This window comes from Vespula vulgaris, chromosome 10, assembly GCF_905475345.1.
Source record: "Vespula vulgaris chromosome 10, iyVesVulg1.1, whole genome shotgun sequence".
Lineage (NCBI taxonomy): Eukaryota > Metazoa > Arthropoda > Insecta > Hymenoptera > Vespidae > Vespula > Vespula vulgaris.
The window spans coordinates 3763583-3780179 of record NC_066595.1 but is presented as its reverse complement, the minus strand read 5'-3'; the positions used below and the strand labels follow the sequence as shown (position 1 = coordinate 3780179).

At 35.7% G+C, this 16597-nt stretch overlaps 2 protein-coding genes across 3 annotated transcripts; both read left to right on the top strand.

The window, feature by feature from the left end:
* The first annotated feature begins 651 nt into the window (after nucleotides 1-651).
* Nucleotides 652-4079, top strand: LOC127066658 (ras-like protein 2). The gene is made up of 4 exons (XM_051000649.1): nucleotides 652-1317; nucleotides 1782-1869; nucleotides 1942-2153; nucleotides 2246-4079. The coding sequence occupies exons 1-4, from the start codon at nucleotides 1213-1215 to the stop codon at nucleotides 2438-2440; spliced, it is 600 nt and encodes a 199-aa protein (XP_050856606.1). The 5' UTR covers nucleotides 652-1212; the 3' UTR covers nucleotides 2441-4079.
* Nucleotides 4080-5039: 960 nt separating this feature from the next.
* LOC127066634 (monocarboxylate transporter 1-like) lies at nucleotides 5040-16569 on the top strand. 2 transcript variants are annotated; one of them, XM_051000587.1, is made up of 5 exons: nucleotides 5040-7190; nucleotides 12630-12878; nucleotides 13044-13170; nucleotides 13281-13460; nucleotides 13799-16569. In XM_051000587.1, exons 2-5 carry the CDS (start codon nucleotides 12647-12649, stop codon nucleotides 15090-15092), a joined length of 1833 nt encoding a protein of 610 aa, XP_050856544.1. In that variant the 5' UTR covers nucleotides 5040-7190; nucleotides 12630-12646; the 3' UTR covers nucleotides 15093-16569. The 2 variants fall into 2 exon arrangements, with proteins under 2 accessions (XP_050856544.1, XP_050856543.1); XM_051000586.1 differs by having other exon boundaries at nucleotides 12555-12878.
* The last annotated feature ends 28 nt before the right edge of the window (nucleotides 16570-16597 follow it).

Sequence of the window (16597 nt, the reverse complement as noted above, 5' to 3'; positions counted from 1 at the left end):
TATATCGCATACGTACGATTTACTTTACAATTTTCGATGGATTTTTCATTTGTTTAATAGAAAAATCGGTATTCTGCATTTACTTGTGAAATATGTATAAGAACAATTTTTATTTTAGAGATTGTGAACTGTAAAAGCATTATAAAATACGGCTTATTTATTTACAGATTGACCAACAAAATATCGTCAAATGTAAATAAATGCATATCTTCTTGATATTCTGTCAATGACTGATAATAATGTCTAATAATGTGTTGAAATTGAAGACGTCAAAGATTCTACGTAGAAATTTATCAACGACGGTAAATTTTAACGTTGCTAAAGGAGCAATTTGATTGGTCAGTCGATTTTCGAGCGAACTGTTTTTTGATTCGTTCGGACACTTCACACACATCTCTAATTGGATAATACAAAATTGATTTTTCTTTTGTACAGATTATTATAATATCAAGCAAAAAGTTATAATCAGTTTTATTATGAAGATTTTGTTTGTGAGAAAAGTTATAAAATATTCTTTCAAAAATAGAAAAAAAGAAAACAAAAATGGCGATATACATATATAGAATTTTTCGTTCCGCTCAAATTTTTTTAAGATTATTTATCGATAATAATTCAAAGAGTATACGATATAACAGTACTGTATATCTTATCGATGAAAAAATATTTTTTATTACAGAAAATCATTACGAAATAACAAAGATTATTTGGTTTTAATGGTAACGTAATCGCGACTGCGCAATCAACCGAAATAGCATAATCCTCTGTGCGTAGGACGTTATACTCCTACTGCCCTTTGTATTAACCTCACACATATACACATATATACACATATTCTCATCCAGAAAAAGTGGTTGAGCTCCAGAGGCGGTCTTAACGAGATTGCTTTAAAGAATCTTAGCAAGGAAATTCGCAGTAAACGTTGTGCTTGATTCTCAGTCGAACGACGCCTTTGGTGTGCCTTCTCACGAAAAATAATACTCTTTACGCGTTTTGTTTTTATCTCTCTTTCTCTCCCCTCAATTTTATACTCATCCCCTCTCGGTCATTCTTTGTCAATTTTCTCTCTCTCTCTCTCTCTCTCTCTCTCTCTCTCTCTCTCTCTCTTTCTCTCTCTCTTGTGGTTTCACACTTCCTCGTATCTAAGCTCGTACCACTGACATTTCATTGTCATACATGTGACAAATTAAACTACCGTTAAAAATAAATAAAAGAATGTCGAAACCTGGTGACAGACAAAGTTACGCACAGACCTACAAACTCGTTGTTGTGGGTGGTGGTGGTGTTGGAAAATCAGCGATTACAATACAATTCATTCAAGTAAGTACTTTTTATGGTCACTAGCTACGTTACTACAGATCGAGCGTATGAGTGTCGTAGTCGAGTACCAATCAGCTTCGTTCTCCAGGCTACACCATTCATAGATTGTCCGAAATGAAAAGAATTAATGATAACTCGTAAAGAGTAATCCCATGTTGAATTATTTAGATTTTATTTTTTATTTTATAGAGATGAAACTTATTTAGAATCTGATGACGTCAAATTTCGTCATCCATTCTTTTGGTAGACGATATCAAATGATACGAACTTTCTTTCATTAACGATTATGTCATACGAGCGTACACTATTGTCATATATGGTCATACAAACTTTATCTTAGTAATTGATAAAACTATCAAAATCACAAACTATATCTTTTTTCTATATTGCATGTTTAATTAATTTGGTTATCTTCAATAACATCCATTTCTTGTACTTTTCTATTAAGGATTCATTTCTTATAGAGTTATTTTGTGACTGACTATGATCCAACAATTGAAGATTCATATACAAAACAATGTGTCATCGATGATGTTCCAGCAAAACTTGATAGTATGTATAATATTTATTTCATGTTTATAGTAATGATTCGTTTATCATTAATTTATATGCTTTAACTTTTAGTATTGGATACTGCTGGACAAGAAGAATTTAGTGCAATGCGTGAACAGTACATGAGAAGTGGGGAAGGTTTCTTGCTTGTATTTTCAGTTACAGACCATTCATCGTTTGATGAAATTTTAAAATTTCATAGACAAATTCTTAGAGTGAAAGATCGCGATGAATTTCCTATGCTTATGGTTGGAAATAAAGCTGATTTAGATCACCAAAGAATTGTAAGATGTATTACGTAAACTCATAAAAAAAACAAGTACCAATGCTGATACATAGCAAATTAGTTTCCGTAATAAATATTTTTTTATTATAGATATCCGTCGAAGAAGCACAAAATATGGCACGTCAATTAAAAATTCCATACATTGAATGTAGTGCTAAGTTAAGGATGAATGTGGATCAAGCTTTCCACGAATTAGTTAGAATTGTTCGAAAATTTCAATTATCTGAAAGACCACCGCTTAAACCAAACTATAAGAAAAATAAGAAGAAATGTTGCATGCTATAAATTTGTTTGGAAGCATTGAAACATTCTTCCGATGCCAAATACCATTGGTGAAACTTCATGGAAAATTACAAAACATCGAATAGTAACAATGCAAGGAATATTGCGATTATTTTGATATTATGATTATATCACATAAAAACAAAAAAAAAGTATTAGAATACATTTTAATACACGAAAATCTCATTAGTTATTAACAAAATTGTTGGAATCATTGATAGATAAAGTTGAATTTAAATTATTTTATTTTAAATGGTTTATATTACATGAGACTTTTTATAAAAAAATAATCAAAAGTTCGAATATGGTTTTTTGACCATATATTTTTTTCAACTATCAAAAGATTGATAAGTCTGTTTTTTAAAAATAATCGTTTATAAAAAAAAGTGATTAAAAGTAACAAAATAACACGAATGCTATTTTATAAACAGATTTATACAAAATAACATAATTGCTTGATAAAATTTACTGATAATTTATATATCAGAATTTATATCATATGTGTGTATATTAACCGATTTTATGACAAATTTTCCATATCGATTAGAATGGAGAATAGTCTTAGAAAATCCAAGGATGCAAAAGCATTGTGTATGATAAAAACAATTTATATACATTTCATTTGTACCTCTTCTCACAGAAATAGTACAATAATCTAATGTTTAAGTAGTATTTTTTAATCAAGTATTCTCTTGTAGATCAAGAGTAATTATTATAAAATTAGATTAAAATTAATCTCTTCGTATAAATGCACAAGATTTATTATTAAATTTTTCACAATCTATATTTGCGTAGGATTTTCTTGGTTTGTTATGTACTAATGAATTAACTTAGTAATAATAATAAACAACGTTATAATTTAAGTTTCAGTGCAAATACAAGAAAAGCTGCAATTTGTCATATAGTTTAAAGAATATTTTCAACATAAAACAAAAAATCAATTAGGTACATAAATTAGTTGAATATATTCAGAGTTAAATAAATCTGTTAATTTAAAATTGATTTGAAATTTTTAAAAGAAATTTAATATTTGAGAGATATTTCATTTATATTTTCAGTTTAAATAATATAAAAAAAAAAAGAAGTTAACAATATGTGCCTATGATAATATGCGATATTTGATGTGCATGTATTATTATTATTAATATATCTCGATGTTTATGAAGAATTATTTATTTATTGATCTATACTCGTTTTGTCATTAGGATAAGAAAATAACGAATAATGCAGAAGTGAAACCAGTAACATAATATGGGGCCAATAACAAATGTAACGCACAATTCATTCTTCTAACTACCAGTCCTCCCAATCTATGTAACAAAATAGATACTAACAATCAATGTACTACACATGGTATTTTTTATAACAATATAATGTATTTGATATAATCTTACAAATATTTAAACACAGTAAGAAACATGTAATTCATCACGTTTTTTCAAAAGTATATTTTGTACTTAACTTAAATTATCGTCTACCAATATCACGTCAAATGTGCTCTGTAATTCATTATAAACATTATTGTCACACTTTTAAGTGTCGTATAATCTATGCAATTTAAGACGAAACCATAGATTATATCCTTTTATCTTATCATTTCTTTTAAACTTTCTCCGTAAACTAAATAAAGAAGTCGCTTGAATTTATTTATTTTTAATTGCCACGATGATTTCTTTTTTTTGTAATAATCAACGATCATAATAACATTGTTCGTTATAAATATATTTTGTTAATATATATATAAATGATCGATACTAATCTTGAAGGAAATAGATACCAGTTAAATAACTCCGCTAATTGAAAAAACATCTTATGTTTCTCCTTTTGGTCTCGTACCAGCTGATAAGTGAGCTTCTTATTCTCTGCTTTTCAACGCGTATCGTACATGTAATTTTATTGCGATAATTAAAAAAAAATGATTATTATAAATCCACATCTTTTACAGGCGTCGATTAATTTCCGTTCAAAATGGATGTGAGTTTTCAAAATTTTTTTTTGAAAGGAAAATGAAAGAGATAAAAATTGTCACTTTAGCATTTTTAAGAGCGTCTCTTTTAATAACGACTTTTAATAATTGTATTATTTTCTTTATCGTCACGTTTAACGCTTGTTATTTCTTTTCTTCGTCGTGAAGGACATAAACACACTGATTGATTAGTTGCAAACGTGTGTCAGGTTTCTCTTTTTTTTCTTTCTTGTCAGCTATAACTCTCGAGTACTCGAGAAAGAAAACAATTATTTTATTTTATTTTTCTCATATACAAATTACCGATTGAAAATGTTATTGACAAATGTTATCGTGTTAAAATTATGATAGATTAATATCTTTGGCGTGACATAACGTTTAAAGTCATCTTGCGCGAGACCATTATCGGTCCAGTCATGAACCGAGTAACGATTACTCCACCCGGTACGATGGAACATTCACCCTAATTTAGCCGGCGAACGATCGAAGAAGAGCAGCAAGGTGGTCAGACGGGATTCCCATCGTAGCTATTCTTGACCAGACCAGGCTAATATTGAATCCACTCAATTACTTCCAGCTACGTTAGTACGTTGAGCACATCGCTATAAGTATAAATATCATCATCGATTTCTCTCTTCCTCTTTTTCTTACTTTTTCTTACATTATCTCGAAAGTAGTCGTAGAGAGGCCGTAGAGAGGCTGATGATCATTTTTATCTCCCCCTCTCTTACTGCTTCCCTCCCCTTCTTTCTTTCTTTTTATATGCGTGCGAGTATGCATAAACATATATACATACACACATACATACATACATATATCTTTTTCTCTTTCACACTTGCCCGGAATTTTCAATAAGGACCAAGTTTCTATCGTTCACTCGATTACTTCCCCCCCGGATATATTATCGTTACGCGATGCGGCCTTCGCCAAGGCCCCAAGCCACTAATCCTTTGTTTGCAAAGATATTCTGAGCCAAGAAAACCAGTTCTTCTTTTACTACTGTACTTCAACCACGGAGACAGCAGAGCAGTGTGCGTGTACACATACGTTGTTACTCTTTTTACCCAGAAGACGCACCGTTGTGTGTTGTAAATTGCAGTCGAAAACCGGGAAACGATAAAATCCTCGTAATCACGATTATTACGAGGACTTGGATAGGCCGTGGATGAGGGTGGAAAGGAAGGAAGGAAAGAAAAGAAGAAAAGGAGTAAGAGGTGAGAAAAATGCAAAAAAGGAAAAAAAGATGAGGGAGGGGGAAGTAGGGGAGAAAAAAAGGAAGAAGATGGTAGGCGCCGTGTCTCGAAGATGTTAAAAGGGTGGAAGACCTGCTTGTTGCGAACGAAGAGGAGAACGATGTTACTGCGAGTACAGATTTATGAAGGAAAATGTATCCGATTATCTTAACTTAAGAGAATTAGAAAAAATAAAAATCATAAGCATGGACAGATCTGACTGCGTTTATTCTCTATGATTCAACGAAGTCACAAAAATACGAGAGTGAACAAATTGATAAAAGTTTTCACCAAAAAAGAACTGAGAAGAGAAAGAAAGAGAGAGAAAGAGATAAAGAAGGCACGTTTATTTATCGTTATTCTTCACGTCCATTATTTTATTTGTTCACGTGCGTATGTACGTTTATTGTTTAGATGCGATACGCACTGCAGCGATCAAGGTCATGCTGCTTTTTACTCGTTCGGAGAAGGAGAGGAACACGAAGAAGACGAAAAGGACGAAGGAGAGAAAGAAGATACGGGGTTAAAAATAGCCTCTCTCGGTGCAAAATAAAAACTAACTGAGATGACCACCGAGCGATGGACGTAGAAGAAAAAGAAAAGGAGGAGGAAAAAGGAGGAGGAGGAGGAGGAGGAGGAGGAGGAGGAGAAGAAGAAGAAGAAGAGAAGAACGAAGAAGGTGCACGAGTCGAGATAAAAAGAAGAGAATATCAAAAACGAGGACCATAAGGGGTCCGAGATGGAAGATGGTAAAGAAAAAGGAGAAGAGAGAGAAAGAAAGGGGGAGAAAATAAGTTCCTCTTGCTATTTTAACTCACTAGGATAATGTATCCCCCTGTAAATGCGGTTGTTTTTTGTTGAACTCGCCATAATGAAAAAGAAAAAAAAAGAGCATATGCGAGTTTAGTGGTTGTGTAAAAGGATACCCGGAGGAATCATTTTTCAGCACCCTTCGTTTCTTCTTACTCGGGCTTGTTCCATCAACGATCGTACGAAACGCGAGTAGCCAGTCCTCTACATCCTCGTCGTTTCTATCTACGTTCTCTTCTTCGTGGGATTCCAGAAGCTCTTTAGAGTAGATCGTAGGCGCCAGTCGACGAGGACGTTCGTGCACGCGAGTACCACGACGAAAAGCAACGACGGAGACGGCGATGGTGTTTCTCCGTAAATGAAGAAGAGGAGCATCTTCCTTCTCTTTTCTTCTTCTTCTTCTTCTTTCCTTCCTTCTATTCTTTTCCTTCTCTTCTTGTTCTTTTTTTTCCCCCTTTCTTCGTCTCTGGAGTCAGCGTAATGCCTGGACGGCTATGCGACGCTGCTGTTGGCCGAGGTAACGCGGCCGAGGGCAACCTTCGGCCGTTCTCAGACAGGGCCGAGGATTGAAGGAAAAAGAAGAGGGAGCCGCCGGGAGAGTTGGAACGGGTTCTCTCCTCCGGGCCGGGTGCGCAGTCCAGTCGAAGACTCACGATGATAGTGAACGCCCGATGAAGAATCTTCCCCCCGTCCAACAGAACGAAGAGACAGTCCGCGACTGCCCCGTCGAACTCGAGCGCCCCAGGTCAGTGCACGTTCCTCTCTCTCTCTCTCTCTCTCTCTCTCTCGTTCTCTCTCTCTCTCTCTATCTCTCTCTCTTTCTCTCTCTTTCTCTTTCTCTTTCTCTTATAGAAATGATTTTTCTTTGACCCAATTTTTTCATTTTCTATTTCGTCAAGTATTTTCTTTTTTTTCTTCTCGTTTCTTTTTCTTTTCTATATCAGTTTAATTTCATCATTATGAGAAAACTCCAACGATTTATTTATATTTCATACGTTCATTCGTTAATCATTTGATAGATCTTTCTCCGAACAGAAATACGTTCTAGCGAAAGAGACCAATTGGCGGGAGCTGCAACCAATCTTCCGGCTTTTCAATCCGCGAAAGTGATCTCCCAAGCTCATTTCGTAACTACGTAATGTACGATGTTCTCTACTAAAAGTTGCTTGCGTGCAATATCGTCGACTCTTGATCATCCTAGATGAGATTAATACGTCAACCTAGTATATCTTTAAGTTTTTCTTACGGATCGACACGCATTTCTTCTTCTTTTTAACATATTAGTTATTCGTAGTATAGCGTTGGCGACGTGTTTACCGTGTAATTATAGACGTCCGCGGCCACGGTGCCGCCCGGCACGAAGTCCTGTCAAGGGAAAACTTTCATTTTCTACCGAACGATCGGCAAGAGTCATTTGCAAATTAATGTTGTATTTGTTTCATTTATGCATGCTTGAGAGACCGCTTATTACATATATAACATGTTTGCATACGTATGTGCGTGTATGAACGAAGAATATACGATCTATATCGTATAGAATGCGATAAAGAGCACGATTCGTTTGTTGTATCTTTATGTATGATTCGCATCGCAATTAATTCATCGTCGACTCGTAATTGTATGTTGTAATTACACGATCGATTAAAATGGAACGATCGTACACAGTCCCTTCGTTTCCGTTCATTTCATTGTTTCTCTCTATCTTCCCCATAACTTTTGCTTTTTTTTTCCACAATTTCACATTCGATATCAAATCCATCGATTTATAAATTTCGTCGACGATTCGCATCGATAGGTATTCCTTTTTCTTTAGGATCGATCTATTGACGGATATAAACTTCTTTTCTTTTAAAATAGACTTTATCACGAGACACTCGTCAAAGTTTCATAATTTTTTTTTCCACGGAATTCCATTCGTAGAGTCATCATCTTTCGAGCCAAGCCGAGAAGTGCAAAGGCCGTCCTCGAGGCATAATTTAGTAACGGACGAACGATAGAAGTGCTTTCGCCGTAACTGTAAACGAAGTTCGCAAACGAAATAACCGTGTATGCATGTAGGTATATTTATAGACGCAAATACATGCGGTCAACTTTGAAATTATTTTCATACCTGATAATCATAATCGGGCAGATGTGTCCTCGAAGTAAACAGGAAAAATGTTCGACAGTCCCGTTGCTTTCGCATGAGAGACACGGCCCATTAAAAAGGGATTAAATCTGAGGCATTTTGTTTTGCTCACGTCCATGCAAATTATCATTATCGAAGATTTTAATATACCACTTCTCATACCGACGCATCGCGTTTAACGCATGATAATACGTAGCACGTACGTAGATTTGTTTTTCGCACATCGAATGGAGACTTTCTGACAACAGACTCTCTGACAACAACATTAAATTATTAATATCCTACCGGTTGCGAAAAATAAGTCCAGACAAAATTTCATCGAGATCGACATTGATTCAGTTCCCGTTATAATACCTATTACTTCGTTATAATTAGAATTACATTTGCAGTTGTAATTCTCAGCCAATATTGACGATTACGGATTCTTATAAGTCGAGTACCGGTTACCCCCATAGCAGTTAACGCGTTAACGGATTTATCCTTACGCGGCAAAGATTTCTTTTCACTTCGACGAAGGAAAGAAAGAAATAGCAGGCGAATGCGAGTCTCCTCAGGTTCATTGACCCAACAGTTAAAGATTTTCCAAACGAAAAAGTTCGCCTATTTGCATATAAAAAAAAAAAAAAAAGAATTGAAAAAATTTCTTTTCGTAAAAAACGAGGCTTCGTTTAAACGATATAAATCCCAATGAAGATCGCGATCGATGTACGCGAGCAGCAGTATATATCCCAAAGAAAATCCTCCGGGGAGAACCAGTTTCATTCTCTCGCGAATAGGAATGGTACTTAAAGGGCTCGCGACAACTTTAAGGTTTTACCTTATGGCAGACGGTAAGAAAAATATACGGGGTTTATAAATATAAATCCGAGAAAATGCACAGTAATTAGCGGGAACATGTTTTTACAAAGAATCACCATAAATGGTGTCAACGACGTGATATTTAAGTTCCTCGCACGTCCTTAGAAGGTCTCTGTATTCCGCTCCAAGTTCTCCTTTTATCCCTTATCCCGTGCGTTTTTTCCTTTCTTTTTTTTTTGTATGAAATTGCTTTTTTTTAACTTATACTATCTTCTCTTAATAATAGTCTTTTCATTTATGAATCTTATTACTATCGGACACCCTATATATATACATTCACTCGCGCATACGTGATGAAATCATCAAAACAAGTCAATTGACGAGCGGAAAATACGCTGGAAGATTTGCAATATTGTCGGAGAATATTTTTCTCCTCGTAGATCCTGAGAGTAGATACGGACCGTTAGAGGCTAAACGTGTCTGCACACAATTTGGTATATTCTACTGGTTGCTTACTCTCTCGGAGCATTTTTGTGGTTACTCCTCTCTTTGAGATAGGAAGCTAATAGAGTGAATGTATATGCGTGAATGAGAAAGAAAGATAGAGAATAACGTATATAAGAAATGTAGAGCCATTAAAACCGGTGCGGTATATATTACGTTTCTCCCTTTCTGTTCAGTTTACACGAGATGTTAGCGCACTTAAGCATATTCTCGCTTGACCGATTGGTCCGTGCGTCAATTGCTCTCGGATAATTAAAAGCTCGTGTTCAACGAATTTTCTCATGCACGACTTAAAATGACTCGTTCGTGCGGTTTCGTCATTTGAACAAAATATGTCAACGATTACGATTATATTCTGTTCGCTTCTTTCATTCTTCCTCCTTCCTCTTCCTTCTTCTTCCTCCTCCCTCTTTCTCCTCTCTCTTCCTTCTTCTCTTCCTCATTCTTCGATTCACGTCGACCTTACTTGTTAGATCTTCCGTGACCGTATAAGTTATTACGTAAATCGAACATCTCCAAATCGGCGTTCCTCGAGAAAGAAAAGCAGGTCTGCGTAGTTACAGATATCAGAAAATTACACAAGATTACAGAAAAAGAACGTCTCTGATTTTTCATTTTTATTTTGATAGAGATGAGCTCTGATATTTTTTTTCTTACATCTCTTTTTTTATTTTGTTTCTCTTTCTTTTATCTTTACTTCAATACGATCCATTTTTACGAAAAAAGAAAAAGAAAAAAAATACAAAACAGTCGAGTCTTTCCTTTTTTCTTTTCCTCTCTTTCTCTCTTTCTCTCTTTGTAGGGTATCTCGCATCGAGTTAGCTCCGTTGAGCTAAACAGCTCGATCGAAAGTTTCGTAAGGCTACGAGCGCCTTTTTTCATCGATTTACTCTCACTCTAACCAGCACGCGTATCCCTCTCTCTTTCTTTCTTTCTTCCTTTTTTTCTCGGACGTTCTCCGATTAAGAGAGATCTACTATATCGAGGAGAGATCGAATCGTAGAAAGCAAACGGTTGTAGTATGTTTCCCAAACCTTTTTAGTTTATATTTTCTTCGTTAAGGGAGAAAGAGAAAGGGAGAGAAAGAGAAAAAGAGAAAGAGCTTTCGTTTAGTGACACTATCAGTACATGAGAGAGTGGATCACTCTTACCAGTTTATATCTTATTCTTCCTAAATATATTAAATGACAATAACTTGAATCGTAACGACACAATTTCGTTCGGAAATATGAGATACATGTTGCATAACGTTTACGTATTCTTCTTCTTTTATTTTTTCCTTCTTTATTTTTTTGTTTTATTATCTCAACATCGTATTCGATTTAATTTCAATCGTAATACCGTTCGGAATGTTAGGGGGGAAAAAAAAACGAGGAAAAAAATATTCCAACTCATGAAAATTCGAATCAGATAGAGATGCTAGAAAATGATTATTATATAATAATATTGTATATTCGAAACTATAGTTATAGATAATAAATATGTACAGTAAAACAAAACGCACTAAAGATACGAAGGGAAGTTAATTAATTCGCAAGAGTGTGTTTTGTGTCCGTCACTATTCCACGTCGTGAATCTACTTTCTTCACGATCTCTATTCCTCTCCGTGAATTCTTTTCGTATTTGATTCACGCTTCTCGCTTTATATATCGCGAGTCAATATTTTACGGGTCACGTGTTTCTCTGTGCGTTCATTCCCGTTTAACTTCCTAGCACGTAGATACACAAATAGCAATTTTCTTCTTTTCTCTATCCTTTGGTAATCATCGTCTATGGTAAACGAAGCACGTTTACGTTACGGTTTCAATGAACGCGTCTTCTAATGAAAATTACATTTATTCTACACGAGCAAACGCGCAAGCTTGATTTCGCATGCGAGTAAAAAAAGACAGATCTTCTCGACTAACATCGGAAAGTACGTAATCGTTTGAAGCCCTTTATCGAACGATCTTATTATTATTATTATTATTATTATTATCATTATGATAATATTTTTTTACTTCTTTTTTTAATTTCATCTCTTTTTATTCGAACGGCTTGTTTTCTCTAAAAGTGGTTGCGCCGTTTCAAGAGCAATTATTTTCTTTAGTTAATAGAACTCTTATTTTCATTTGTATTTCTCATGTTCATCTGTATTTCATTTGGAAACTTTGTCATGACAATATACGAGCAATTTTTTTCTTGATCATGTCGAGAGATCTAATCAACAGGGACGAATGACGTAATGTCGTTCGATCTTATAATCACCGGGATGTAAGTCGAAGATATTTATTTTTTCAATCGATTCTGATTTTAGAAAGGAACAATGAAATATATTATTACTATTATCCAAGAAGAACTTTAATATATTTTCTTTTTATTTTTATAAGAAAAATATAAAGGAAACAATGATTGACGTTTACGTTATATACATTATTCTCGATCATTCGATCTTCCGTCAATGTGTCGAGGACGTCGTTAGGTAATCCGTCGCGTTAATATCGATAATAATCTTTCTCTCTCTCTCTCTCTCTTTCTTTGTCTATATATCCTTTCGTACATAGATACATACATAGATATCTACTATTCTTATCCGGATTCTGTATGTATAGCATTGACGCGCGAAAAAGCTTTGATTATACGTAACGTTTGATCTTTGATTTTCCATCTCTTTTTCTGTTATTTTCCTACACCCTCTAGTTGGTCGATTTCATTAACGAAACATAGAGCTAGAGATTCGATCCTATCGATTTCTCGTTATTACGACAACAACAGTAGCAGTAGTAGCGGCAATGACGACGACTAAGACAACGAGGAATGTTAGCGGCAAAACGAAGATGATACCACCGGACGGGGGGTGGGGTTGGGTCGTATTGACCTCAGCCCTTACTGTCAACTTCCTCATCCCTGGAACCGTCAAATCCTTCGGCGTTCTCTTCGTCGAATTCCTTCACGTTTTCAAGGCATCGCCAACAGCAGCCTCGTGGATGCCGGCTCTCTGCTATTTTCTCTACAACTCTTTGGGTAAGGAGATCGGCGTCTTGCTATATTATCGTTATGCTAAACACAGCCATGGAACTCTACGCGATCCATTTACATGAATTAAAATTCCCTTAGTTTATCTAATACGCCGTTGGAATATTACTTATACAATGTGCGTTTATTTATCGTGTACCATCTTTGTAATAGGTCCTCTGTCGAGTGTTCTCTCCACCAAGTATTCTTACAAAACCGTGACATTAATCGGTGGTACTTTTGCCGCTACTGGAATGATGCTCAGCTATTTTGCTAATTCGGTTTCTTATCTCTACGTTAGGTAAGTAATGAAAACGAGTCAATTTTGATATTATCTATAGACGTGCATGTGTAGCATGTATGAATAATAATCGGTAAACTTTCTTTATATTTTTTTTTTACTTCATCTAGTTACGGTCTAATGGTTGGAATCGGCGCTGGTTTATCCTTTCCACCAACGATTTACATCGTCACAGCATATTTCCAGAGACTACGTGGTTTTGCCAACGGTCTCTGCATTTCCGGGAGTGCGATCGGGACTATAGTGTTACCACCGCTTCTTCAGTATCTTCTTGACTGTTTTGGATATAGGTAACTTGTGAAAGGAGAGGGGAAGAGGATGGCGTTAGAAAGTCGAACGATGCACTTTGAACATCAGAAATAGCACCGATGTAATTGCCCAGTTGCTCGTTTACCATTCACATAAATACGAATATAATTGCCAGTTAGTCGTTTAACATTTGTTATTTCTGAGACATCCTAATGGTATAAGTGATGTCATTAAATGTGCGAACGAGCGCATTTGCCGCGTAGATTCGGGGCGAACATTGTGTAAAAGAAATACACTTTCATTTTATTTTTCTTCCTTCGTTTTTTTTTATCTTGAAAAAAGAAACTTAACATCAACAATCTTTCTTTCGTTTTTCCAGAGGTGCGGTGCTTATTATGGGTGCTTTAACATTGAACACGCTCGTTTGTGCGTTACTCTATCATCCCGTCGAACAACATATGATAGCCGTTCCCATAGAGGAAGGAATCGATAACGAAGCTCTAAGCCTGGACGAACCGATCGACGAGAAACGTCAATCGATCGATCCGGCGAAATTGAATTCGATTGTTCAGGACGAGAAGAACGAGAAAATTGAAAGTACGACGAAGCAGGTGCAAAATTTAACGGAACTATTGAATTATTCGAAACTTACTACGTCCAAAGAAGAAGGATTTGAGAAATTGACAAAGTCGAACGAAGAGGAGGAGCAAGATCAATGGATCGTTAAGGATCAAATCATGCATATTGACAGCGAAGACGACAACGAAAAAAGGGATCTTCGAGATAAATCCGACGAAGAAAACGTTAAAGAGACTTCGAGTACGAGCGATAGAAATCTAGTTGATAAAAAACAATTCGTCACTAATGAACCGTTCAATTCCTGTCAAATCAGCACAATGTCGGATAACGGATCGAACGTACTAGGAATATCGATAAAGATGCATCTCCAAGAGGACAACGAATCCGTGAAAGTGGACAAGCCCGTGCCAGTAGAAATCTCAACGTCAAAGTCATCGAAGTCGGAGACTTCATCGACTAAGGGAGAAAGCTCGAAAAAAGTCCATCTATCTTTTGATTTCAGCATGCTGAAGGATCCGATCTACCTGGTCATTTTGATTTCAAACTCGACGTCAGCGATCAGCAATACAAACTTTATGATTCATTTGCCATCCTACGCAAACTCTCAAGGCTTCGATCAAAATTCATCGGCTCTTTTGTTATCCATTGTTTCAGCTCTTGATCTTATCGGTAGAATCAGTGGTGCTTCTTTATCCGATATAGACTTTGTACCGAAGTATTATTACTTCGTCGGTGGCCTTGGCACCAGTGGGATAGCTCTGGCGCTACTACCGATGGCCGACAGTTACGGGATGCTTTCCTTCTTCTGTGCACTATTTGGTCTTTCTTCCGGCATGTACATCGGCATCACGACCGTTATCCTAGCTGACATGCTTGGTACCGAGAAACTCAGTTCCTCTTATGGAATCTCGCTTTTTGTTAACGGTGTCCTCCAACTCGTCGGACCACCGGTTTGCGGTGTTATCTTCGAACACGTCGGATCTTATAAACCTATTTTCTTGGCATTCGGTATAATACTTATACTGGGTACCGCTCTTTGGGCCATCGTGCCTCTAATCAAAAGGAACAGTAAAAAGAAGATCGAAGAGGTATAACGATATAGAAGTGTAATTACGAACTAGCCCTCACGAATGAGAAATTTCTTTACTCGTTCGTGTAATTTTTGTGATGACATCATTCCAAGGAAAGTATACAAAATATTCGTAGATAAAAATGCAGGGACTACGTAAGCGTAATATTACAATACTTATAGATAACTCATGAGTTTCTGAAGTATTTCACTCTCGATTGTAAGAGAAGTGAGAATGCTTGTGACCAGTATTTAGCGATTAGGATCACATCACGAATCGTTTTTCGTTAATAATACGATCGATTTCTTTTTTAACAATCGTTGGAGTCATTGATCATTAAGTGGTAGATTGCCGTCTAAAGTGACAAAAACACTTTTGTAAGACCAATGTTAGTGTATATGTTTTTCCAAATACAAGATTTTATCAGGCGGATCGTCGATGAATTATCGTTTGTCGTTCATAATATTATTATGAGATTTTATCATTGAAAATGCGTCGCGCCGATTTCTTGTTCTGTATTCTGGCATTAGTAGTATCTATATTCGTAGTATCTCTACTCTAATTGATTAGTCATGTTATTTTCTTGTGTTTTTTTCTATTTTTTTTTTTTTTTTAACAGACACTACTCGAATGTTTCATTATTAGAAATGAATTTCTTAGCTGTAACATAGGTGGCATGAATTTTCATAGCTCACGAAGATAAATGTCGATCATTGGATCGAGATCGAGAATTTTAATTAAATCAAGCTGATAAGACGTTACTTTAAATGAATATTTGATAAAAGGCCGTTAAAAGAAAAAAAAAAGAGTATTAAATCTCCAGTTAAAAATACTCAAAGTTTAAACAAACCTAGTTCGCGTTCGACGATTTTTGCATTAGCGATTCACACCGATGCTCCGGGTTCTCTGGGTATTCGTACATATCTAGTCACGCCTGTGCGAATGTACAAAATGCACGCGCGAGCCACTAAAAATATTTTTCATATTATTGCGAAAGGAGGAAAATAAGAAGAAGAAAAAAACATCGTGATGCGTGAAAACGCGTGGGAGAAGCGTTTGTTTAAAGAAGGTATAACGTTCGTGGGCTCGACTCTGTGAGTGCTGAAGCTACAAGGGGCGTGTTGTCATAAATAGTTCTTCGCACTTGGATTGCTCGGTTATCCAATAAAAGAGCATCCAAGGAGATATTGTATGTTTAGAATAGCGGTATGTGACAAAAGACGAAAGAAAGAGAGAGAGAGAGAGAGAGAGAGAGAGAGAGAGAGAGAGATTCTGCGTTCGAATAATCTAGTAATTCATTAATTATTCCTTTCTTCACGAAGCGCTTATCTATCTTGCTTTAATTATTATTAGACACGCGGTTGCCATCTCAATTATTAGAAATAGAATAATTTTTCTTTTGTAATAAAAGAAAGGAAGTGTGTCGAGCTTTAAGAGAAAGAAAGAAAAAGTGAGAAAGTAAGAGAGAAAGTAAGAGAGAAAGAGAGAAAGAGAGAGAGAGGAGGATAAAAAAAAGAATGAAAAAACGT

Excerpts from the sequence above, each read along its gene's own strand:
- LOC127066658 (XM_051000649.1), top strand. The coding sequence starts at position 1,213 with ATGTCGAAACCTGGTGACAGACAAAGTTACGCACAGACCTACAAACTC. Across the intron at positions 1,870-1,941 it reads TGTTCCAGCAAAACTTGATA|TATTGGATACTGCTGGACAA; the intron begins GTATGTATAATA and ends TTTAACTTTTAG. Across the intron at positions 2,154-2,245 it reads ATTTAGATCACCAAAGAATT|ATATCCGTCGAAGAAGCACA; the intron begins GTAAGATGTATT and ends TTTTTATTATAG.
- LOC127066634 (XM_051000587.1), top strand. The coding sequence starts at position 12,647 with ATGACGACGACTAAGACAACGAGGAATGTTAGCGGCAAAACGAAGATG. Across the intron at positions 12,879-13,043 it reads TTTTCTCTACAACTCTTTGG|GTCCTCTGTCGAGTGTTCTC; the intron begins GTAAGGAGATCG and ends TCTTTGTAATAG. Across the intron at positions 13,461-13,798 it reads CTTGACTGTTTTGGATATAG|AGGTGCGGTGCTTATTATGG; the intron begins GTAACTTGTGAA and ends TCGTTTTTCCAG.